Source organism: Pleurodeles waltl, chromosome 4_1 (assembly GCF_031143425.1).
Source record: "Pleurodeles waltl isolate 20211129_DDA chromosome 4_1, aPleWal1.hap1.20221129, whole genome shotgun sequence".
Lineage (NCBI taxonomy): Eukaryota > Metazoa > Chordata > Amphibia > Caudata > Salamandridae > Pleurodeles > Pleurodeles waltl.
In genome coordinates, this window is record NC_090442.1 from 640177448 (window position 1) to 640202290 (window position 24843).

The 24843-nt window shown below is 43.4% G+C and overlaps 1 protein-coding gene across 1 annotated transcript in view; it reads left to right on the plus strand.

The window, feature by feature from the left end:
• ARID2 (AT-rich interaction domain 2) overlaps nt 1-24843 on the plus strand; it is an 860005-nt gene that overhangs the window by 282966 nt on the left and 552196 nt on the right. Inside the window, exons 7-8 of the mRNA XM_069229081.1 lie at nt 941-1007; nt 1086-1342. Of these exons, the coding sequence (XP_069085182.1) occupies nt 941-1007; nt 1086-1342 (324 nt within the window). The remainder of the gene's footprint in view (nt 1-940; nt 1008-1085; nt 1343-24843) is intronic.

Below are 24843 nucleotides of genomic sequence, written 5' to 3' on the forward strand. Positions count from 1 at the left end.
CACAGTCTGCAGGGAACGCATGTTCCAAAATATTTAAGGTGTCAGAGTCAACGTGTCACATTTCTACGAACAAGATTGGATTATGCTGAAATGTGTAACTTTTAGATGAAGATTAAAGAGGAAATAGAGAGAGTGAGAGATTTTGAATGTGCTGGACTAATGCATGGCACTGTTTAGAATGGAGGGAGATGTCATATTGCATAGCTACAAAAGGCTACCATACGCCATGGTCCTAATTGTGGCATGTAGAGACATTGCCCGAAATCGAAATAGTGACAAAATTCTTGATCTCTTCACATGAATCAGGGGCTTGGGCTAGTATATGGCCATGGAAAATCAACTTTAAGGGCATGATGCCCCAAAATATGGAGCTATCTGAAGAGCGGGCAGGATTACTAGCATGTGCACGTACAGGATTAACTACTATTTGGCAGAGTCTAGCTGGCATGAAATAGGAAGGGAGCCAGGCCCTTTTCAAATGAATTGGTTTTGAAGTTTGGCATGCAGAAGATAATCCTTGGGCAGATCTTTTCTGAAATTCGATGGTGCCTCATTGGCATTTGAACTGTACATGGATGCATGTTACAAAGTAATTTGAGGTTTTCTTTTGTGGGCTGAGGCTCATGCTCCAGTACATTACTGCCTTACCCAGTGCACAGTGTCATCCCAGACTTAGGAAGGATGTAGTACTGAAGAAAAGTTTCAAATGATCAATATTGCACACTTTGATGTCAATGTATTTACAATTGTATAAATACAGCATTAGGATGCATATGAATTAAATGTGCATCCTAGTTTATCTGTATTGGGTTTGTCTTGGTTAGTTGTAATGTTGCTGTAGTTGGAATGCTGGCAAATGCATTGAGAGTGGTGTGAAATCATGTTTGAATTTAACAGAATACTCACTTTATCTACTGTTTATTTTGGTACCTGTTTACAGTTTTGGAAAGATATAGTTGAAGATGTTGAGGTACGGGACCTCATAGCTGAAGGAGACAATTTTCAAGGTAAGTTGAGATGAATAGTTTTCTATGGCACTTAAAGAAAAATTAACATATCTAGTAATTTATTTTTTATTTTTGCAGATGATGACATCACATTAGCTGGATGCACTTGGAATCCCTTATTTCATCCACCTCGGAAGCTTGGCATTAATGACATTGAAGGACAACGAGTTCTTCAAATCGCTGTGATTTTGAGAAATCTTTCTTTTGAAGAAGGGAATCTTAGACTTTTGGCAGCAAATCGCACTTGTCTTCGTTTCCTGCTGCTTTCTGCTCACAGTCATTTTATTTCTTTAAGGCAGTTGGGACTTGACACGCTAGGAAATATTGCAGCTGAGGTACATCATTTTTAATGTGCACGTTTGTTCTGTTTTGTAAACAAAATAATTTTGTAATGGCTTAATATATTTAAATTTGTTTTGCTGTTGTACTCCATAGTTTTAACATGCATTCTGGCATCTTGATGAAGGCTTTTATGTTTTTAGAAAATATTCTGGCTTACCACCACCAGAGTGAAGAGAAAAAGTGAAGAAACAATTTAGCAAAATACATCTCATGCCACTGGGATCTTATTTTGGAGAAACATGCATAACATACAAAACATAATACTGATAGAACATAGATATAAATACTTCAAAGTCCTTAACTGTGTACATTTTCCAAGATTCATTTTCCTGTGCACTCTACTGACCACCTTCTCACACTTGCTTCAATCACTTCAGTGTGTTGACCTCATCATCCAAAAAATCATGCTGACCAAAGTCACGTCCCCAGCTCAACTGTCAAAATTGGTTTCCTTGCTCTGTGATCAACTGTGAGGTAGCTCCTGCATCGCTTAAATTCATTCAGGCACCCTGAGTTTGTGGCAATCTACCCTGAGCATCAGTTTATCCCACAACCCCATCCCCATCCTTGTTTTCAGTCTCATTTACTTCTTAAAGAATGGCTTCCTGACCCTTCATTCAGTTCATCAGTATCAATAATCCTGCTTCACTCTGTCAAAATTGTTAAGGTCTGCAGCACAGACTGAACATTAACCCTAATAAATGGTTCAGTTCATAGTGTATACGTTTCTATAACTAAAGAAATGAATTTGAAAAATAGGGAATCAATGTAGGTTATAGTGTTAAAGACAAGTTGAAAAAAGGTGAAATAGCTATTATGTGAAATCCAGTCCTATGCCTTGTATGTGTGGTGAGCCAACAAGGGGGAAGACCTAAAGACATTTAGATAAGATTTTTGGCTGCAGTGTTCTCCTCCACTTAGGAGCAATTAGATACAGTATATAGAACGATTAGTATCTGATGGGTTTTTGACCTTTCTGAACGGATAGTTCTGAACGGATAGTATCCTCCCTAAAAACGTAGAATAATCCTAAATTGGCGAGGCCCCTTTCTCTTCATCAATGTAATATGCATACAACTTCAACTAGAGGTAGATACTTCAGATTCCCAAAAATAAATGCCATGTCTATAGTGTAAAAAAAAAAAAAAAAAGTAAAGTTTTACTTCCCTTTTTCTCTCTTGAGTAGCAAATTAAAAAAAAAAGGCATTGTAGCAGCTAGCTGGAAAATGTCACATTTTTAACAGGAATCTTAAATTTTACAGAAGAGAAAAATGAAGAAAAAGAGTGCTTCCTAGATCAAGAATAAAAAAGGACATGGGTACATGAAAAGATGCTCTGCTTCTTTAGACAGACAGCTGTTTCCATCTCCCTGCTTTAACTCCACTTGCAGTTTGCCTGTAAACGTTAGTTCTGTTTTTTTTCTGGCTTGTGTCGAGAACACATAAAACGCAAGGCTTTGTTTCAACCTATGTCTTTGAGGAAATTTCCAAATTGTCTTTTTTTGTTGTTGCATTAATTCAACATTATGCCTGGGCATCATTTACACTTCTGTTAACTACTTTTTAAAAATATTTTCTTCACAATGTCTTGACTTTTTTGTGAAATACCATTACTGTAGGGATTGGGAAGGCTGCTACAGATCAACACACGGTGGCGTTAGTTTACCCTCTTCACAGTGTCAAAAACTGAGTTTTTCTCAGAAAATGATACAAAACATTACAGGACAGAGGAATAACTTGTAGGGAAAACACAAATACCACTGAGTAGAATTAGAGAGGAAGAAACAACTGAAGCAGGCCGGAGAGGTGGCTCCCTCTACTGAAACTGCACTTTCTTAAGAAGGACTACTGAGGAGGAAGCTCCCAGGATTGAAAGAGGCACCATCACCACCAGTCCAGACATTCCCAACTCTCTTGAGAGCACTGATCAATGTCAAAACAAGTCTCGGCACAAACATGCTTGCAATGAAAAGCCAGCTCGACGGAAGTAACAATGCAGAGAGCACAAATTACCATCAGGTGAATATTTGGTTCCAACCCAGCCAGCAGCGGCTTAACTGACTTAGAGATGCATACCTGCAAAGTATTCGCTATTGACACTCCAGATCGATGTTGAAGCATTCACCAGCAGGAGATCGTTATTAAGACATCCCAGGTCACAGTCGATGAATGCGCAAGCAAGACTTTACTCAGCACTTGGTTTTCAGGTTCTCCTTGTACTCTTTTTTTTTTCGCACCCACTTCACCAAAATCCTTCCCACTATGAAACTTAACTCTGTATTACAAACTACATTTAGGCCATTCTCATTAGAAGAGGAGCAAAACATTCAAATAGAAGTTCCCATGTATCTGTGATCATGGAGACTCTACAGCTGAGAGCTACGTAAAGACCATTACTACTTTTGGTCCTGGGTTTGGCTCAGCTCACATGACAGAAATTGGTCTCCAGCAACAGTTAAGATGGCAATTCCCATCGTGGGGAATGCAAACTAACAGGCCTTTGAACTAAGATCCTCCACATCTGCAGGATCCAAAGACAGAATCGGTCATTGTTTTAGTGATCAGGAAAAAAGACACTCCTTTGCTCCAGAAACATCCATGCTACAAGACAGAGAAAGTAATTCTGTTGTGGCTGCTGGACACAAAGCATGTGTTAATCAGCAGTAGCATTCAAAACCGAGAATGCATCTACCTTATTGGGGCGGTATGACAGGGTCTTATGAGACTCACTGGTGGAGTTAACCGATCACCTCCTGGAGACTGGAGACAAAACTTTTAAAAAAATATGCCCAAAACTCATTTGGTTTCAAACCAGGTGATGTGTGGCCATTGACTCTGCAGATCTATCTGTCATAAAGTTAGCTATATAATTTCCCTCCGTCGTCCTTCCTGATTACATTTAACATATTTGAGGCAATTACAAATTTCATTACAGATCCAGAGACCACCGGTACCAGCAAAGATTTCAGTGGTCTTACCACCACCACAAGGACAGTGACAATAATCCTCTTATCAGCAGCATCCAAGCAGAGGAAGAGATCAACAGTTTCGACAGTGGCCCTTCGGTCCCAAACTAGACTGTTACTTCTCAACTTCCTGCCGACTGCTCGCCCTCCTGACCTAGAGGTGTTACAGTCACCTTGTAACAGGGAAACTAATAACATCCACAAATGTGTACTACAGATCATTCTAAAAGGGTACACACTTCAGTTCAAATCCTTCTTACTACAGTTCCACAAAAGCATATGCTAAAACACCAATTGTGCTTCATAAGAAAGGAAGTCTCCTCTCTTATGCAAAACAATCAATAGAACAATTTCTTCCAATGTCTACGAGGAAAGGTCACCTATTTCAGATATGTTTTGGGGGTCCCAACAAGAAATTGACAGATTGTAGACCTATACCAAGTCACCAAATGTATCAAAAGACAAATGTTCACAGTGTTGACCTTGCAGCAATTTTTTCCACAACCCTTAAAAGGGGGACTAGATGTGCTGTGTGGATTTACATGTTACTTATTTTCACATCTCAAGGGGGAAAATGGCACAAGTTAATGAGCTTGATCATAGGCAAATTTCCTCCCCTTCAAAATATGCCACATGAATGTTTTCCAAGTGTATGACTTCGCAGGCAAAGGATATACATAATCACTTACCTCAGTAATTGGGTTGATAAATGCCCATTCTGGGGGACAAGTCTGTCAGAATTGTTCACATTGCTATGTCATCCTTGTTCACATGAACCTAAAGAAATCAACTTTGATGTCCTCCAACATTTAGGAGGAGCTTTAAACACAAAAGGAGGTAACGCTTTGAATGAAGACAGGGTGTCTACCATTCTGAAGAAGCTTCATCAACTCTTGCTAGGACCTGCGGCAAGTCTGGTCTCATCCATGCTGGATTAAGTGGCCTTGTGTATCTGTTACCAAGTGTTCATCTCCAAGTGGGAGCTCCACAACACTGCTCAGTGAAAAGACAACTGGAGAGACAAATTGACTCTATTTAGCCAGGACAAGGAATCCCTTAGATACCAGTTTAAAGATCTAGTTTCCTGAGGGGAATCCCATCTACAACGTTTGCCTGTTCAAGGATTGTGGTTGGAGAAAAAAAACTTTTAAATCACAAATTTACCAGAGATGAAAGTAGTGCATAAGCTACTGAAAGCATTTCTACTGTCTATAACAAAAGACGGACTACTTATCTGGACAGACAACACAACCACAATGCATTCCGTAAGCAAGCATGGTGGCAATAGATTTTGGGTTGTATTTCTGGAGTCCCAAGCCATTTGGCACTTGCTTCTAGTGAAGAAGTTATCTATAAAGGTAGTGCACCTCCCATGTCTCCAGAGTTGCTAAGCAGATACTTTTGTGAGAACAGTGAATGGGTTTGAGACAGTAGTATCTTGCAGAATGCTTTTTAGTGCTGGGATTTTCATCAAATAGACCTTTTTTGCCACTAGGTAAAAAAAGCAAACCCTCACCTCGAGTATGGGAACCATGAGCTATGGGCAATGCTCATTTGAGGAATTGGACCAGGAAATGGCTTTATGCTTATCAACCAGTAATATTGATCTCATCAATACTGAAGAAGCTGAAACGATCAACCACCACAATGTTGATTCTCATTGCCAGAATAGCTGAGACAGTGGTGGTTACCATAACTACTTCACGTGTCATTCACCCCCCACAAATGAAGCTCCTGGGCAGACCAAATCTTCTCCTGAGAGTGCAAGAAAATGTACTTCACCAAAGTACAATCATTGAGTTTGGCAACATGGCTCTTGAGGTCATGCTGTATGATCACTTAAATTTATCTCCGGATTGCATGAACATTCTGAAGAGAGCCAAGTGTCCCTCTACTTCAAGTTGCTGTGTGTTTAAATGAAAAATATTTATAATTTGGGTGCCTTCAAACTGATCATGACCCAGTTACTACTGTTCACTATCTTCTGCATTTGGCAAGATTACATTTTCAGTGTTTGTCTATAAAAGTTCACCTGGCTGCCATCACTGTATACAGGAAATGGATCTTCATTATTCCTGTAGAGAGGCTTTTTGGAGGGTTTAAAGCAAACATTTTCTCCAAGGCAGCAGCAGTCTACCACATGGGGGACTCAGTTTGGTTCTCTTCAAGTTAATGGATCCTCCTTTTGAACATACACATAAGACCTACTAATGTTACTTGTTTTTTCAGCTATGTTCTGCAGCATAGTCTTTCTGTTTTTCATATAGGCTATTGCAGAAAAGATTATAGTAACAACTGACCTGAAGAGAATTATTTTGTGGTCCCTACTCACTACGTTCTTTTAAAAAAATTATTTTTTTTTACTTAATTGAGGAAACCTTTGATGCAGAAATAGGATTATAAGTAACCTTTTTGAAAATTATCTCTTAAAGGAGGAGGCAACATTGTTATATTTAAACAAGCCTACTTAAAGCTCAAATAAATTAAATCCAGTCCTATTTTGAACATTTGAACGGTGCCTTCTACTTTTAGTATTGAACCATAGCCTTTGTTCACGAGTGCCCTTTTCCTACACTTCTGTTGGGCACTTTTGTATGGCTGTTTGGTTACTAAATATTTCTTGAATATCTTGTTATTTCTAATCTGTATTACTTAATGTGAAAGCTAATTGTGAGTGACTCAGATAAATGGTAGTGTTGTGTAGGCAGTGCAATTGTTATGGTATTGACGCATTTTAGCTGTGGCCTATTTTTCTCACTACCAAAACCAAGCAGAAAATAATGATTTTGGTTAGTGAACCTCTGTGTTTTGGTTTCTAAAATCCTCTTATGGATATGAATTATATTTCTTCATGCATCTACTCTGCAACGTAATCACTATCTTCTGATTACCTTTTCCATCACCAAGTTCATAAACTTATACCTTTCTGGGATTGAAACATGGAAGAAGACTTGGAGACACCATTGAATCAGCAGTACACTGCCTCTAAAGTTCTCGCTTAAGATAAAGGAGTGGACTGTCTTTTGGTAACTGAAGGATTTTAGCTCTGTGGGTGCCAAGGTGTAGGGCAGTGGACATAGAATGACTTCTATATTTTTGGGCACTTTCAGGGTGTGGGTGAGGTAGAATAGACAAAAAATAGTTTATTTCCTCCAAAGTACCATTGGTTCTTGTAGTTGATTCTCAGTAGTCGTGTTAATTAGGCCTCCTCAATAATTACACTTAGGCTTGCACTGCTTTATAAGAAAAACAAATTGTTGGGCCTGGATTGAGTTGTCCACTGCTTTCAGAATTGTGTCATTGTAACTGTGTTTCATTAAAGATGAGACTACCTTCAACTTTGAAGGAGCAGAATCTGTAGAAGATGGAAAAATATGTAAACAAAGAAGTTGCTAGCTTTAACTGTCTGAAAGTGATTTGACATTTGCAAAGCCTACAGCGACCCACAAAGAATGAGGTTATCCTATATTGGATCTTTCATAGATTCACATGCTTGACTCATTCCCCATCGTCGCAGTGGGAGTCTGATGGTACCGGGGTGAATCAGTGTGTAAAAATATCATAGGCTATAATGGTAATAAGCCATCAATTTAATAACCATTCAATTTTCTTTTTTTAATAAAAGGACCAAACTTAAACAATGACCAATCAGGTGCAGACAACCTCTAGAACACTCCCAAGAGAGGCTGAATCCTCCAGATTTTCACTCATGTGGTATGTGTGAAGGGAGTCTCCCTGAGCTCTGCTCAGTTTTTCTTAAAAAAAGGTATTGAAACTTACTACTACTGCAATGTCAGAGATTAAAGGCCTTCTCCATCCCTACAAGACCTGTGGAAAGAAAAGGGTACATGTGGATGACCCACATAAGGCTTGCCTAATACTGCCTCTACACCCAGCACAAGCCAAAAGAGTGCAAGATTTGTCGCACTTTCTACTCAAAAACATTACAGGACTGGAAGGGAAGGCTGCTCTTGTGGCTTCAAAAAGCCAAACCTTAGAGGACATCTTCTAAGAATGACAGTAGTACCTCCTTTAGGTCTTACAAGAAAACTAGGTCCCATGAAAGAAAGCAGGAAATATCAGAAGACTTTTCATCAGGCTAATGAATCCACAAAAAAGTAGAAGCAAAAACAATTTTCCTCAGGGGCAGCCTTATCTGTGCTATCTAAGCTTTCCAATAGGGATAGAGATCACTCTGTCTCCTCCTCAAACCCATTGACGATGAGGCGTAAATCTTCTATCAAGGCTCCATCGACGTTACCATGGAAAGCAAGATTGTCCACGATGACCGTGACAACTATCTTGTGGTCAAGAGTGTCAACAGCAAAGACGATGATCGCCTCTACTGATGCTCCCATCTCGTTGACTAACATTGCGGAGTCAACCAAGATCCAGTCGACGCTTCCATTGATGGGGGCCCCACCTACGCTACCACCGTCAACAATGGTCCCATTGAAAATCTCGTTGACTAGGTCTCCAAAGAAGATTCTGTCGAAGATGGTCCAGTTGACGTCATCGACTACGATTCAGTCTACAAGGGACACAACATCACCATGGTTATCAAGACAGAATATTTACATTTCTCCGACAGTCGACACCACCATCTACAAAAACCACCAGGATCTCATTACATCCTGAGGTTCCTTCGTCCAGCAGAATATCACCTCTGATTCCAAGCCACTTATTGGACATTGAAGAATCTCATGATGGCCCTTTCAGACCAGGTTGCTTCTCCTCTGCCAGGACAAAGATTAAAACTTTTATGAGGAAGGACAGGATTATCAGGACTAAAATCCTCCTCCTGTTCAAAGGCATTCTGAGCACTTGAGATACTACTCTAATCCTCCACCTAGACAGGATGACCTAATGCCTAGGTCCTTCAACCAGGATCTTCAGGCTATGCTTTCTGACTACTGGAAATGTTTTCCACAACCTCCTAAAGTACAACTAGTGTCACTGCCACAACCTTCATGTCCCACTACTCCAGCAACCATCCCTCCACCGCCACTCCCAGAATAATGCCTGCTTCCCATTTAGCAGCTCCACCGAGGGACGATCCATTGTGACCTGATGATGACAGAGAGAAAAGCGAGATTCCTGAGCCTCAGCCTCCATTTGATGACTGGGGCGACTAGGTCATACCCACACCATCCCCACCTTCTCAACAACTTATTGATTTGCCTCCAGAAGACATCAGAGGCTTTCATAACTTGATGGAAAGAGCAGCATCCAGGTTCCAGCTCCCAAGATTGGTTAAGCAGTCCGACTGTTTCCTTTTTAATTTCAAAGAACAAACAAAGTCCAGGTTATGCCCATCATCGACTACATCTGTCAAGAGGGTATCACGATAATGAAGAACCCTGCCAGTGGCGGCTGTCCTGCCTCATATTAATAAGAAATACAGGGCTCCTGAGGATTCCTCTTCAAGCCTGACAGGACACTCCAAACCCAATTCTCTCATTTCTCAAGCAGCTCAACGTAGATCTAAAAACCCATCTGCTCCAGCATCTGTGCCTCTTGACAGAGATGGGCGCTGTTTAGACATTATCGGCAAGAGTTTTTTTTTACCATAGCTGCCAACACTGTTTCGGCGGCCAACTCCTTGGCTGTTCTGGGCCGCTTTGACGGGCAAATGTGGTCAGTTATCGGTTCCATCATTGACCTTATCCCAGAAGACAAAAGACTTGAAGCCAAGAAATTCTTGCAGGAAGGCAAGCAAACCTCCTCTGAGATCATTGATTGTACTATAGACATTGCCTCCACAGGCTTCCATCAACTGGCAGGTGCAGCTGTTTTAAGCTACCAGGGATGGCTTAAGGTGACTTCCTTAGGACCCGAAGTCCAATCTAAATTGCTGGACGTGGCATATGATAGAGACACACTGTTTAGCAAGCACATTGACACTTTTCTTGCCATTAAGATGGACACTTGACACTGCCAAATACCTTGGAACCCTCCAGTACAGGACATTGCCCTTTCGGGGGCGCATAGGCACACTTTCCCAACCTACAGAGTGGCTACCAATGCTCCTAACAGTTGCATCTCTGTCAGACCCAATAGAGGTCAACATGCCAGCAGCAGGTATACTGCCAACCATCCACAGCAGATTTCTATAAGCAAGGCCCACGATTAAAGCCATCACTTCAGAGCCAGGACTCAGCTCCACCAACTTCTCCTCAACCTGTAGGTGCGAATATCTTCAGTCATGTCTATCATTGAGAAAGCATCACATCAGACAGATGGGTATTAGACCTAGTCACCTGTGTCCATACCCTGCAGTTTACGGAAAAACCGCCAAACACTCTGCCAAGGGTATCGCACCCTCCTCGTCTTCACTTGTTCAAAAAGTGGCCCTCATAATGCTTGTCAAGGGAGCAATAGAGTGAGTTCTGGTTGCTCCAAAGGGAAGAGCATTTTACTCCTGTTTTTTTCTCATTTGCAAGAAATCAGGAGAATAGAGACCTATCCTAGATCTCGGGTAGTTGAGCAAACTCCTCCACAAACAATCTTGTTGGATAGTTAGTCTCTCCGACATCCTTCACCTACTGAACAGTGGATATTTCATGACATCTGTAGGAAGTTGGCTCTGTATATGGTGCACTAAAAAGAAGTACACCGTGCAGAGTCCAGTGGATTCCCAGTTGGTTTGCAGAGGTGAAAGTAGATAGGACTGATTCTCTATTTTGTGGTTGTGTGTGCAAGCAGTTAGGCTTATTAGAGGGTAGTGCTAATCGCTTGTACTCACAGAGGCAATAAATTAGACACACTCAAAGAATAAGTCTGAGATGCAATTAGGAAAAAAACACTTCTTTTTTATAAATGTTTCAAGCCCAAGAACTTCATAATCAGGTAAATACTTTTTCAAGCAGCTTAAAAAATCAACACTTAGCGCACTTCTCAGAGTTCTTCAATGTGAACCTATCAAGGAAAGCAAAGTTCAGCAAACGCAGGATAACAATGACTTAAAAGGCCAATCTCAGAGTTAAGGTAAGTACTGGCCACTGTTCAGAAACACAGGAGCAGGTCATAGCAGGCAGCACTGGGGAGGCCAGTGGCCGGGTGCAGTAACAGTCTGGTGCCCAGTGTTTTTTCCATAGGGTTTGGACCTAGGTAGAAACAGGCTGCAGGCTCTGGCTGGGAATCCAGTCGGGGACAACAAGCAGGTAGGTTGTAGAATTAGGGTGTTTGGGGACGTAGGTGCACCTTTGGCCCTTTTCTGCAGGGCCAGATTACTTCATCCTGGTGTACTCGTGGTAAGGGAGCCCTGCATTTTGAGACTGCAAGCTTTGTCTTGGAGTCAAGCTTGGATGACCCAGGGTGGACTCTGTTTCGGGGGGGGGGGGCGTCGTTGTTGGCACCAGTGACCCACCTCAGATGGGGTCGGGGCGACAGGTGCAGTGGTTGCTGGAGATGTTGGGTTTTCTCTCACCATAAGGCTGCGAGAGAGGGGGCCTGCATGCAGAGGCTGCAGGCAACTTGGGGGAGTCCAAGAATGGTGAAACCTGAGTGGACTTGGTCTTTGGACAGCTGGGGAAACTTGCTGGCACTGTTGGTTCTCTTCACCTCTGGTTGTGGACATTGGGTGCAGAGGTCACTTTGGGTGTCGGGTTTTTGCTGTTCCGGAGGCTTCAGAGTCCTTTCTTGAGACTTTGTTGCAAAGCAGAGCTGCTACTCACAGGAGTCTTGAGTCTTTATGGAAGGCAGGCTATCCTCCTGGATTCCGTATAGGCACAGCTGCAGGACGAGTTGTCTTTTTGGGCAGAGTTCATTGAGGTCAGCAGGGAGGCTTGTGGGGCTGGTACCAGGGCAGCTGCTGCTTCTTTCCCTCTTCTGCAGGTGCAACTCTTCTTTATCCTTTGCTTCTTGGGCTGTCTGGGTCTGAGTTCTAGAGTTCAGGGGTGCCACCTAAATACTCAATTTAAGGGCATTATAGGGCGTGCCATGTGGTAGCCTATGGACTGCCCATCTTTAGGGTGACTACACCCTTCTTATGACCACCTCCGCTGGGAAGTGGACATAATCCTTACCCTAGTGGCCTAATTTCTTCCAAACAAGATGGAGGAATGTAAAAAGTAGTGTCCACTTCAACTTGCCCATCTAAGGGATGGGACTGTCATGAAGTGGGCACACCTCCTAATCTGCCTAATTTTCTCTGCTGTGTTGCTGCCAAAAGTGGGGTCAAGGCAGAGGGGATTCGTCATCTCCACCATCTGGAGAGGCCTGGGTCGCATTAAAAAAGCGGCTAAGCCTTTGAAGCTTCCCACCCTTGAATGTCTATCCTGCCTGGGTGAGGTGATAACATCCCCTCCCTGTGCAGGCTTTTGTCTCTGGCCCTCGAGAGCGCTGGCTCTCATCTTGGGGGTCCGGGAACACATCTGTGGTGGCTGAACTGGTCAGGACCAGTCAGTCAACCCACTAGTAGCTGGTAGGTTTTTTGGGGGCACCTCTAAGGTGCCCTCTGAGTGCCATTATTAACAAATCCCTCATTGTTATCAGTGAGGGCTTATTAATCTGAGATGCTTGATACCAACATCCCTATATTCAGAGAAGCCATCCTGTAGCTGGGAAACTTGTAGTGACCAGTTTCCAGCACAAGCATTTAAAATGGCTTCTCTGGTCACTTACTATGTCGGAGAATTGACAGACTTAGCAGGAGCATATCTTCTCATGCATATGTACCCTCACATGTAATTTAATGCACTCTGACTTAGGCTTTAAGACCTGCTAGTGGGGTGACTAACATATATTGCATGCAGTGGCTAGGGGCCAGGGCACACAGGCTGTGTGCCATGTCGTGTTTTCACTTTTGTCTGCACCAAGACACGCAGCCTGTAATGGCAGCCTGTCATGTGCTTGGTGAGGGGTCCCTTAGGGTGGCACAATTCATGGCACAAGACCATTGCTGGAAGAACTACAATTCCAATTGATTCAGTCAGAAGGATCCTTTGCAGACTTGATAATAATTCCAAAGATTTTAGATAAGTTAACGTGGTGGTCTCACAGACCTCATCCTTCTCAAGGCCTCACATTTTTGCCTTTGGTGCGCGATTTCCTCAACACAATTGATGCTTCCCTGGAGGACTGGGGAGGCCACTGGCAGGACCTCCAGATCCAAGGAAAGTTGTTGGCACGTCAAAAGACTATGCACATCAACAGACTGGAACTAAAAGCCATTGTCCTTACCCTGCAGGGTTTTCTCCCAAGAACAGCAGGATCCTTGATGCTGGTTTGTGCGAATAATACTACCAGCATGTATTATATCAGCAATCGATCACACTCTCTCACAAAGTCCAAAACCTTCGGAGTTGGCTTACAGGCCCACAAGATATCCCTGAAGGCTGACCAGGTGTCCAGATTACACAACACCTTAGCGCACACCCTCTGCAGGGCCAAAGCCAATTGCCACAAGTGGGAGCTGGACCAACAAGAGCTGGCCAAGATATTCTTGCTGTGGAAACCAGCACTGGGGCTCATTGCGACAGACAGCTATACCAAACACCAGATCTACACCAGTTGAGACCCCCTCCCAGAGTAGTGGACAAATGCCCTTTAGATGCAATGGCCTGGAATTTATGTGTACACTTTTCCTCTTCTGACTAATTCCCAAGATTCTCAACAAGATGAAATCAAAACACTGTCACTCATTTTGATTGCTCCCATGTGGTCCAGACAGCACTGGTTTACGGAACTCATTCTCCTGTAAGTGACCAGTCTCATACGCCTTCCAAAACCACAAATGCTCCGGACAATGAACCAGGGCCAAGTATTACACTCAGCACTAGCCACTGTACACTTGCTTGTGTGGCTCCTGACTTCTGTGAGTTTCAGGACTTAAACATCACTCAGGACTGCAGAGATATTATATCCAAAGCAAGAGCGGAGGGTACAAGCAAAACTTAGAGGTTAAAATGGAAAAGATTCTGTTCCTGGTGTCCACAAAGTGACTTGCACCCTTTTGAAGCCCCTCCCAAACAAATTTTGCCTTATCTTCTTTCTCCGGTGTGAGCTCCTCCTCCGAAATGGGATCTCAACGTGGTCCTCTTGAAATGAATGAATCTTCTTTCAAATCCATTCATAAGGCTGCCACAAAGCTTCCCCTCGTGGAAAGTTGCTCTATTACTCGCTCTCACATCTATGAGAGGGGTTAGTGAGATACAGGCCTTTACAACCCAAGAGCCTTTTCTACATTTCACAGACAAGTTTGTACTTCTCAAAACAAACCCAAAATTAATTCCAGAGGTCCCTTCTTAATTTCATCTTAATGAACCTATCATGCTTCAAACTGTTTTTCCCTATCCAGCCACACCTGCTGGAAGGGCTCTCCATACTTGGGACATTAAACAGTGTCTCAAGATTTACCTCCACCATACTAAATGTTCACAAAATGGATCAGCTACTAGTCTTCTATGGACAAGGTGTCTAGGGACCGCAGTGACGAAAGCAACAACAGCGCAGTGGCTGTTTTTGCCATCCAAAGCATGCAATCTCCTAACAAGAAAAGCTAAAACACATTCTAGAAGAGCAGTATCCACTTCAGCTGCTCTATATGCAGGCATTCTGCTGGAGAAGATATGCCAGGCTGCAACGTAGAAGAGCACATAATCGTTCATGCAGTACTGCTGCCTAGAATCAACACAGTGCAGCGATGCAGCTGTTGGATAGGCAGTGTTATGCCATCTATTCCAAAAAGGTGAGTCTTTCAATATAGGTGTTTATTCATAATAAATTCAAATGCTTTTCAGACTGCTGTATATTCCTTCTTGATTGTCCTATTAACGTTTATTTATCTAAAGGTTTTAGATATGAATACTTATGATTTCAGTGTATATCAATATACATGTTTATATTTTGTATTGTTTACTATGAAAATGTATTGCTTTTACACACAATCCTCTAAGAATACTTAAATTACCTACAATGCTGCTTGCTATTCTGATTCAAGAATGTGTATCTATGAAAGATCCAATACTGGATAAGAAAATAAGTTACTTACCTGTAATTGCAGGCATCCAGTATTGGTATATTTCATAGATTCACATGCGACCCACCATCCTCCCCTTAGTGGCTTCCCTTATGAATTGGGAGTGTTCTAGAGGGTGCCTACACTCTATTGGTTATAGTTTTAGTTTTTTTGTTTTAAAAAAAAAGTTCTTAGACTATTAAATTGATGGCTTAGTGCCATTATAGCCTATTATAGTTTTACATACTGCTTCACCATGGTACTGCAGGACTCCCTCTTCAACGGGGGGAATGATTCAAGCATGTGAATCCATGAAAGATACCAATAGTGGATAAGTGCAGTAACAGGTAAGTAACTTACTTTTTACTGGGATTCAAAACACAGGAGAGTGTGCTGGAAAACACTGCTAGCACCGTATGCATATATTTTGCAGGCAAACAAGGATTAAGGTGTTTTGATGCCGAAATGATCTGAGGCTCATGATATTGTATTGATGAGCAGGTAAACACCTCGAAGTGCTAAACCTAAGCAGGATAAGTGATTTCCTTCCATATGAAGAAAATTGTGATTTTAACACCAATGATTCGCTGACACCTAAAATACTGCCAATGCTCCAAATTTGTGTAAATCATTTGTTGAAGAAACTTTGCTGCCCAAAACCAGCAAATGTTTTGGTGAAGTTGTCTTGACCAGTTACAAAATGGTTCTGAGACTACTGCTGATGTCCCACTGACTCCACAATATCCTCCTGTGCAGCAAGAGGATTAAATAGTTGATGGAGGACCAGGGGGACTGGAAGAAAGACATGAAAAGTTTTGCAAAGAAGATTCTTTGTATGAAGGTTTCCAGATCTCTTTTATCAATTTCATTAATTTCTCCAATGGATGAGGTGTGTACATACATTGTGGGTTTGCATCCAACAGCTCAAGTATTTGGTGTCAGGGTAAAAGGAAAGGGGGCTTATTGCCATTTTCTCTTTGAAACTGTCACACTGTTGCAACATTTTAAAAAAAAATTCTAGCACGTGTGGCTGTCGATACTAGGCTTAAAGAAAAGGTTAAAGTCTGCGCAATTAGAGTAATTTTGCTAATTTCGCATCACAAAATGTACACGAAATTACGAAGATTATGCTGCATCGAATTATTCAATGTGAAATTTTAACAGATGAACAGTTAGGGTAACTTTTGAATGTAAGCAGTATTTCAGGTAATTTATTTTTTGTTTTTACCCAAACAAACCCTTCTGGTGCTTTTTGGAGCACAAACTACAAATCTGATTGCGAGCTGCAGTGTTTTGAACGCAAACAGTAGTTTGTTTAACTTTGGTAGTCACAGAGCATTTCAGATAGTTACTCAGTATTGGATCTTTCATAGATTCACATGCTTAAATCATTCCCCGTCTTCGAAGTGGGATTTCCACTGTACCTTAGAAAAGCATATGCAACAAACACAATAGGCTAAAATAGTAGTAGGCCCTGAGTTCACTACCTTATCTTTGTCCTTTTTAAGAAAGGAGTAAACTTGAATTATGAGCAGTCAGGCACCAGCACCATCTAGAACACTCCTAGGAGAGGCCCCTTCCCTCAGATTTGCACTGCACGTCGAGTGTGAAGGGAAGTCTCCCTGAGCTCTGCTCATTTTTTTCCTTGCTTTAAACAAGGTATTGGGTTTTCAACTATATTTACCATGTCTGATTCTGAAGGCCTCTTTCGTCCCTGCAAAACCTTTGGAAAAAGGAGAGTTCATGTGAATGATCCACATAAGAACTGTATGTTTGACGGCATGTGTGGCTGTAGATACACATGCTCTGCACACTTCCGCCATCTAGTGTTGGGTCCAGAAGATTACAAGTTATTTTTGTCCAAAAAGGTCTTTCTAATCTAGTGTGAGGCTCCTCTTCTTTCTTTCATAATGCACATGGCTTTCGACTCCATCTTCAGACTTGTTTTCTTCTGCTCCGGGCGTGTTCTCATTGAGTGCTGGTTCGAGACCGTAATACATATCCTCTGTTCAGGAAATAACATCCAACCATGTCGCTATAGTTTACTATCAAGTTTTTTTCACCCATTTTTTTTTTTTGTATAGGGATCGAAAAAGACTTGGAACTGTTCAGCTTATTTTTTCGACCGAGGCCCCTTGGTCCACACCCTTAGGTGGCCATTTTTCTCTACTTCGTACATTGGAGAATGAAGGACTGACGGAACGGATGCCATTTTGATGCTCTCCGAAGTGCCATTCCAAATTCCCTTGGATCGATCGTCACCAGGTCTGTGACCTTTGTCTGATTATCATGAGGAAGATTGTGAAGCCTGCCAGTCTTTCAGATCTAAAAAGACTCACGTGACAGAAAGGCTCGTAGAAGAGCGATGCAGAGGCAGGAGATGGAAGGCACACCAACATTTTCGGTGCCATACAGGACTCGTATTCAGAAGCAAAGGTATTGTTAGAGATGCAACACATCCTGCTCTAACAACAAACTGTAAGTAAGCCACCCACTGCTCCACCGTGGAAAATTTCAACAGAAGCTTAAGATATCGAGCCACCACTGCCTTCTAACCATTGCAGGCATCGAAAGACTTCTTTGGATGCCTCGTCCTCGGGCTCAACACTGAAGCCTAAATTGAAAATTCTTCCCTCCACCTCCAGTCGAACACGGTCCACTTTGGTGCTGAAACGCACCACTTCACATTCGAAACTGGTTTCTTCGGCTTCGAAAAAGTCCCCAGCCTCAGCTCCGACTGCTTCAGCACCGAAAACCAAACCAACTTCGACACCGAAAAAACTTGAGTCCAACTCACGTTCAGAATACACATCACCTCCGGAACCCATTCTTCACAAAATGAAGCTAAAGCTACATAGTAAGCAATGTCATTTTCAGATTCAGACGCAAACTGGAAGATGGTGAGGACTGTTAACTCCACTCTCTAAGAGACAATTGACTTTTGAGGAGGCCATTGATCCTTCTACGCACCCTTCCAAACAAAAAAGAATGGATAAGGACACTACAGAGGTTCCACCAACTCTGTCACCAGTTACTACACCACCTCCACACACTCCCTCTCCACCATCATCTCACAGTTATCCCTTAGATACCACATCACATAGGTCATCCCACTCAATACATGTTCAGCAAGACACGGGATGATATGCAATACCTACTCTCTGATGTCGAGCTTTGCTGTCAGTATGATATAGATACATATGCTGATACGGACATCGAGTCATTACAAGACCCTTTTTTCCAGATACACAAAAAAACTGGCTCTTTGTACAAAATCAACATTTTTACCCAAAGTAGTATCACATTTTCATCTCAAACTATTGAGTTGCCAAACTGTTGAGTTACCAGTCCACGCATAGAAGTGACACAGTAGTGGGACAAACAGTCTGGCATCCTCTATTCCTATAAGGTGACCTTCTCTTAATAGAGATTGTTTTCCCAATGCAAACTATCCAAATTGCTGTCTAGCCTTATGTCATTGCACTAGAAATGTTTCTATAAGTCAGTTCTTTTAGATATAAAGTTTAATATCTGCATGCATGTATGCGTTTTTATGTACACACACAATGTAATTATTGCATATTATTTATTTGCACATGGGAATACTGTGGTGCCCTCCATCCTCTAAAGATGTTCAGTAAGTTATTATACTGCTTGCGAGTCTGATTCAAGCATGTGAATCAATGAAAAATCCAATACTGGATAAGAAAATGAGTTCCTTACCTGTAACTGCAGTTATCCAGTATTGACATCTTTCATTGATTCACATGTGACCCACCTTCCTTCCCTTATATATTTCTGACAATAGTCTAACTATATTCTAAATTCTAACAATATTCTTCACTCTAGTGCTCAAGAAAATCTGAGGGAAGGAGCCTCTTTTGGGATTGTTGTAAAGGGTGCTGGTGCCTGATTGCTCATAGTTCAAGGTTAGTCCTTTTTTAAAAAGGGCATAGATAGGCTAGTGAACCCCGGGGCCTGTTGCCATTATAGCCTGTGGTGTTTGTTGCATATAACTTTTTCTAAGGTACGGGATAATCCCACTTTGACGATGGGGAATGATTCAAGCATGTGAATCTATGAAAGATGCCAATACTGGATAGCTGCAGTTAGAGGTAAGTAGCTGATTTTCATTTTTTTTTTGTTTTTTTGTTTTTGTTTTACCAGTCAGACTATTTGGGTGTTTTTTTGAGGGCAAAAATAAAAATCTGAACGCAAGAAGTGCAGAGCTTTGAATGCAAGTGAAAGGAAATCAACTGTAATTTATGTTTTTGAGTTGCATTTTTACCTGAACAGACTGCTTAAGAAATATGTTAAATGTGAGATGCATTTTGCAGTAATTTTGCATAATTACGCTACAGAAGATTGCACAAATTTCACCAACCCCTAGTAGATACACATAATCTGCATACTCCTGTCATCTAGTGCTCGAATGTTTGCAAGTTGTTTTACTCCAAAAAAGTATTTTGAGTCATGCGGTTTATACTGACTCCTCAGTTAACTGGCAGTTAACATGGACACTGAATCATGTTAGATTGTTTTTTTCTGCCATCTGGTTTGGATGTGCAAGGCTGGCACTCTGAGTTAAATGCGTTTGCATGCTTCCGCTCGGCCCCAACTGGTCTATCCTTTTACTCTCATATTTTGAAAATGTCCTTTTGTGCATTTCCTCCAAACCGGAGACGATCCACATCAAATTCCTGCATGGCGGGTCCTCGGGCCTCTTTCCCTTGTCCTTAGTGGTGTTTGACATCCTTTTTGCTGGAGAATTGCACAAAGTGTTCGAACAAGCTCCCTTTCGTAACTGTTCTCAGTCTCACTCAAAGTTCCCTTGGAACAACCACCACCAGATGTATAGTCTTTGCCTGTCTCCTGGCCATGTTGGCACTGCATGCAAAGTCTACCTGACATTCCTTTTGAAGAAGACTCTTAGATATCCAATAACACCCTCAACATCTTCAGGGACTAGCTTTCCCAAATCATCAAAGAACGGAAAGATGCCTGCTTCTCATGCCTTTCAATCCACCAATCATCACCATGCCCAGAGGCCCTTTTCTCCTCCATTTCCGTCTCAGAGCAGGAAGATCTCAAGGCTTCCAACGATTCCACGCTTTCCAGACCTAGAGTACTGAGAGTGAGTATGGCTAAAGTTGAACTACACCTCCTAGCCTCCAAGAAGGCCTTGAGTTGAGGCAGAGCACCTCCCTCAACAGGGTCAGGCATCCAGTCTTTCAACAAAGACACAGTCTTCTGGAGCCCCACTGTCTTCTGGCACCAGTCACCACTGACCCAAATCCTTGGAGCCGATGCTGCCCCCATTGATGGATGTCACTCTGTTAAGATAAGGGTGCTAATACCAGTTCAGAGTGTTAACGTTCTTCATGACCACCACACCAACAGTCTCCACAAAATGCCAGGTTGTGGTTGCTGCACCTTTAAGAAGGGGGGGTAAGCATCTGCATCTCCCCCCTACCTCGCTGATTGTCTGATCAGGAGTGCAAGCAAGCCCCATTGTTTAGCGCACACCCAGGCTACCATCTCCTGCCTCTACAGGCTTGGGTTCAACATCCATGCCAAGTCTTAGGGTTAACACTAAAGTCAGTCACAGGCATGGCCTATCTGAGCCAACAGATGGTCTGTGCTTTTCTGCAGCTAATGCCCCTTTTTCAACCACATTGTTGCCTACCAGTCAGAAAATGTATGTACCTCTTATGAATGCTAGCCTCATGTATTACCATAGTGTCTAAAACCTGGATACACATGTGCCCATTGCAAGAGTGCCTCTTTGCACTGTCGTCACAAGCAAGGGTTTATTAGAGGATCTAGTGCTGGTAAAGGCCAGCATACATTGTTCGCTGTTTTGGTGAAACAACATGTTGCATTGCAGGCCCTTTCTAGATCCCAGTCCTCAGGTCACAATTACCATGGATGCCTTCTCAAGCCGATGGGAAAGCACATTACAATCTCACTGTAGGAAAGTCACTCTTTTTGGCATGGTTAGCCCCACTTTTTGCCTCCTGTCAGTGTGCTTAAACTGTTTTCACTGGGATCCTTCTAACCAGGGCCCCAGTGATTGTGCTCTCTCCCTCTTCACTTGGTTACGTAGGACTTTTGTGCACTCCACAATTGGCATACTGGTGCCCCCTTGTAAGTCCCTAGTATATGGTACTTAGGTACCCAGGGCATTGGGGCACCAGGGATTCTCCATGGGCTGCAGCATGTATTGTGCCACCCACGTGAGCCTATGCATAATGTGTCTGCAGGCCGGCCATTGCAGCCTGTGTGAAAAGCTGCATGCTTCCTTTCACCACAAGTCACTGCATCAGGTTACTGTAAGCCACCCCGATGGTTGGCCCTTTAAGCCCAGAGGGCAGAGTGCAGGTCCCTGCATGAGCAGGGCTGCTCCTGCGGACTCCAGCTCCGTTACACTGGACTTCATAAGGGTGAGGAAGCTATTTTACCCATGCCAGCTACATGATAGTAACTCCAAACCTCGGCATGTTTGGTATCAAACATGTTGGAATCATACCCCAATACTGTTGCCTGTATTGTTTGTATGATTCCATGCAGTCTGGGGGCTCCTTAGAGGACCCCCAGTATACCAGTTTTCTAGGTTTTTCCAGGCAGCCCACGAGGGCGGCAACACCCTCTCCCTTGGAAATAGGTGGTTTGATGGCATGTGTAGCTGCAGATACACATGTTGTGCATAGTCCGCCGTCTGGTGTTGGGTCGGAGTGTTACAAGTTGTTTTTCTTCGAAGAAGTCTTTTCGAGTCACGAGACCGAGGGACTCCTCCTCCTTTGTTCCATTGCGCATGGGCGTCGACTCCATCTTAGATTGTTTTTTTTCCGCCATCGGGTTCGGACGTGTTCCTTTTCGCTCCGGGTTTCGGGACGGAAAGATAGTCATAACTTCGGAAAACTACGTCGGTATTGTTTCATTCGGTATCGGGTTAGAATAGAATCAACACCGAATCGTGAAGAGCTCCGGTCGCCCTTCGGGGTAATTTCGATCCCCTGTCGGGGCCTGGTCGGCCCGACCGCGCGTAACATCGACACTGATGGAACGGACCCCGTTCCGATTCTGTCCTAAATGCCACAATAAATATCAATATATACAGACCAACATTTGGTCTGTAATTTGTGCCTGTCGCCCGAGCACAAGGAAGAAACGTGTGAGGCCTGTCGTGCGTTTCGGTCCCGAAAAACGCTCCGTGACCGGCGAGCCAGAAGATTGCAGATGGCGTCCACGCCGACAGGACACCGAGAGTTCGAGGGACAAGGAGAAGAAGAGGAAGCCTTCTCCATCCATGAATCGGACTCGGAGGAATTCGACGTCGAAGAAACCGTGAGTAAGACGTCGAAGCAAGCACCACACAAGAAAACAGACAAGGCCCAGGGGACGCCACTGCCAACAGGCCATGGCTCAACCCATAAAGTAGGTGACCGTCCATCGGCACCGAAAAAGGCCGAACTGGTGCCGAGATCGTCCGACTCGGGTCGAGACACAGGCATGCAGCAATCTCGGGACCGAGAAAGTGCTGCCGAAAAAGATCGACGCCGAGACAGCGGAACCGAAGCTGTTTGACGCAGAGACAGCGGCACCGAGGAAGATCGACGCCGAAAAAGAAAAAATTCTCCTCGGAGCCGAAAACAAGCAGAGAGACAGTTTCGGTGCCAAAACGACCAGCAACCGAACCAACTGCCAGCTCATATACAGAGGAACAATCACTGTCCTCTCAAATGCGCAAACACAGATTTGAAGAAGAGTTACAGACCACTGATGTAGACCTCACACAAAAGCGGATCTTCATACAAAGTGGGACAGGGAAGATCAGCACTCTTCCCCCAATCAGGAGAAAAAGGAGACTCGAGTTCCAAACACAAGAACAAACACCACAAAAAATGGTGAAGAAGGTAACTCCGCCACCCTCTCCTCCACCTGTAACTCACACATCACCGGCACAGACTCCGTCACATTCACCGGCTCATACCACCATGAGCCAAGACGACCAGGACGCTTGGGACTTATACGACGCCCCAGTATCAGACAATAGTCCTGAGTCGTACCCTACCAAGCCCTCACCACCTGAGGACAGCACAGCGTATGCACAGGTGGTAGCTAGGGCATCAGAGTTCCATAACGTGTCGATGATGACTTCCTTTTCAACACCCTCTCTTCCACCCATAGCACCTACCAAAGCTTGCCTATGCTTCCAGGAATGCTAAGGCACGCAAAACAGATCTTCAAAGAACCTGTCAAGAGTAGAGCGATAACTGCAAGGGTGGAGAAAAAATATAAAGCACCGCCCACAGACCCTACTTTTATCACCTCACAGCTGCCACCAGATTCAGTCGTGGTAGGGGCAGCTCGCAAGAGAGCCAACTCGCACACATCAGGCGAGGCACCACCTCCGGATAAGGAGAGCCCCAAGTTCGACGCAGCTGGGAAAAGGGTCGCAGTACAAGCTGCAAACCAGTGGTGCATTGCCAACTCTCAGGCGCTCCTAGCGCGATATGATAGAGCCCATTGGGACGAGATGCAGCATCTCATCGAGCATCTACCCAAAGAATTTCAAAAACGGGCAAAACAATTGGTTGAGGAGGGACAAAACATCTCCAATAACCAAATACGCTCCTCTATGGACGCAGCGGACAGAGCGGCAAGAACAATAAATACCGCAGTAACCATAAGAAGGCACGCATGGTTGCGCACATCTGGCTTTAAACCGGAAATACAGCAAGCGGTGCTCAATATGCCGTTCAATGAACAACAGTTGTTTGGACCCGAAGTGGACACGGCAATTGAGAAATTGAAAAAGGACACGGACACAGCAAAGGCCATGGGCGCACTCTATTCCCCGCAGGGCAGAGGCACTTTCGGCACCTTCCGCAAAACAACCTTCAGAGGGGGGTTTCGGGGTCAAGCCACACAAGCCAGCACCTCACAATCTACACTGTCTACCTACCAGGGACAGTACCAAAGGGGAGGCTTTCGGGGCCAGTATAGAGGAGGACAATTCCCTAGAAACCGGGGAAAATTTCAAAGTCCAAAAACCCCTCCAACCAAACAGTGACTCACAAGTCACTCAACCCCTTCACACAACACCAGTGGGGGGAAGACTAAGTCAGTTTTACAAATCTTGGGAGGAGATAACAACAGACACTTGGGTCTTAGCAATTATCCGACATGGTTATTGCATAGAGTTTCTCCAACTCCCTCCAAATGTCCCACCAAAAACACAGAATATGTCAAAACAACATCTAGACCTTCTAGAACTAGAAGTTCAAGCATTACTGCAAAAGGACGCAATAGAATTGGTACCATGTACACAAAAAAACACAGGAGTTTACTCACTGTACTTTCTAATACCAAAAAAGGACAAAACACTGAGACCAATCCTAGATCTCAGAACACTAAACACCTACATCAAATCAGAACACTTTCACATGGTCACGCTACAAGACGTGTTACCACTGCTAAAGCAACAAGACTACATGACAACCTTAGATCTAAAGGGCGCGTATTTCCACATACCGATACATCCCTCGCACAGGAAATACCTAAGG